The 387-nt window shown below is 42.6% G+C and overlaps 1 protein-coding gene across 1 annotated transcript in view; it reads right to left on the bottom strand.

Annotated features, from left to right (window-relative positions):
• The window catches only part of LOC107571271 (lysine-specific histone demethylase 1B), a 21,048-nt gene extending 20,781 nt beyond the window's left edge, over nucleotides 1–267 (bottom strand). The window contains exon 1 of the mRNA XM_016257587.1: nucleotides 63–267. Within this exon, the coding sequence (XP_016113073.1) occupies nucleotides 63–78 (16 nt within the window). The 5' untranslated portion in view covers nucleotides 79–267. The remainder of the gene's footprint in view (nucleotides 1–62) is intronic.
• Nucleotides 268–387: the final 120 nt, after the last annotated feature.

Genomic DNA, 387 nt, shown 5'->3' with positions numbered 1-387 from the left:
CTCTCTCACACACACACACACACACACACACACACACACACGCAAGGTGAAATGAGTCTCACCTGAGTCCGCTAACATTGATAATGTTGTTTCTGTTCAACCACTGAATATTTCACTCTTTATTCTTTAACTAGACGAATAGTTTCCTCCTTTGTTCTTGAACGAAACACATCAAATCCAGCATCGTTTATTCTGCCTCATCTGCCGGAAACTCACGACCTCACTTCCGCTCTCGCGCGTCACACCACAAACCACAATAAAAGTCCCCCCGTCTGGACTTCTTCGCTGTTGTGTGTTATTATATCATATGGATGCAGGACATGTAAGAACTCGCGTTTTTTAAATAATCGGCGCGGTTTGATCATTTTCTCGCGTAAATTAAGAAAA

Source organism: Sinocyclocheilus grahami, unplaced genomic scaffold (assembly GCF_001515645.1).
Source record: "Sinocyclocheilus grahami isolate Dianchi unplaced genomic scaffold, SAMN03320097.WGS_v1.1 scaffold1574.1, whole genome shotgun sequence".
Classification (NCBI taxonomy): Eukaryota; Metazoa; Chordata; class Actinopteri; order Cypriniformes; family Cyprinidae; genus Sinocyclocheilus; species Sinocyclocheilus grahami.
The sequence above is the reverse complement of the archived record's forward strand: the minus strand, read 5'-3'. Positions and strand labels throughout refer to the sequence as shown.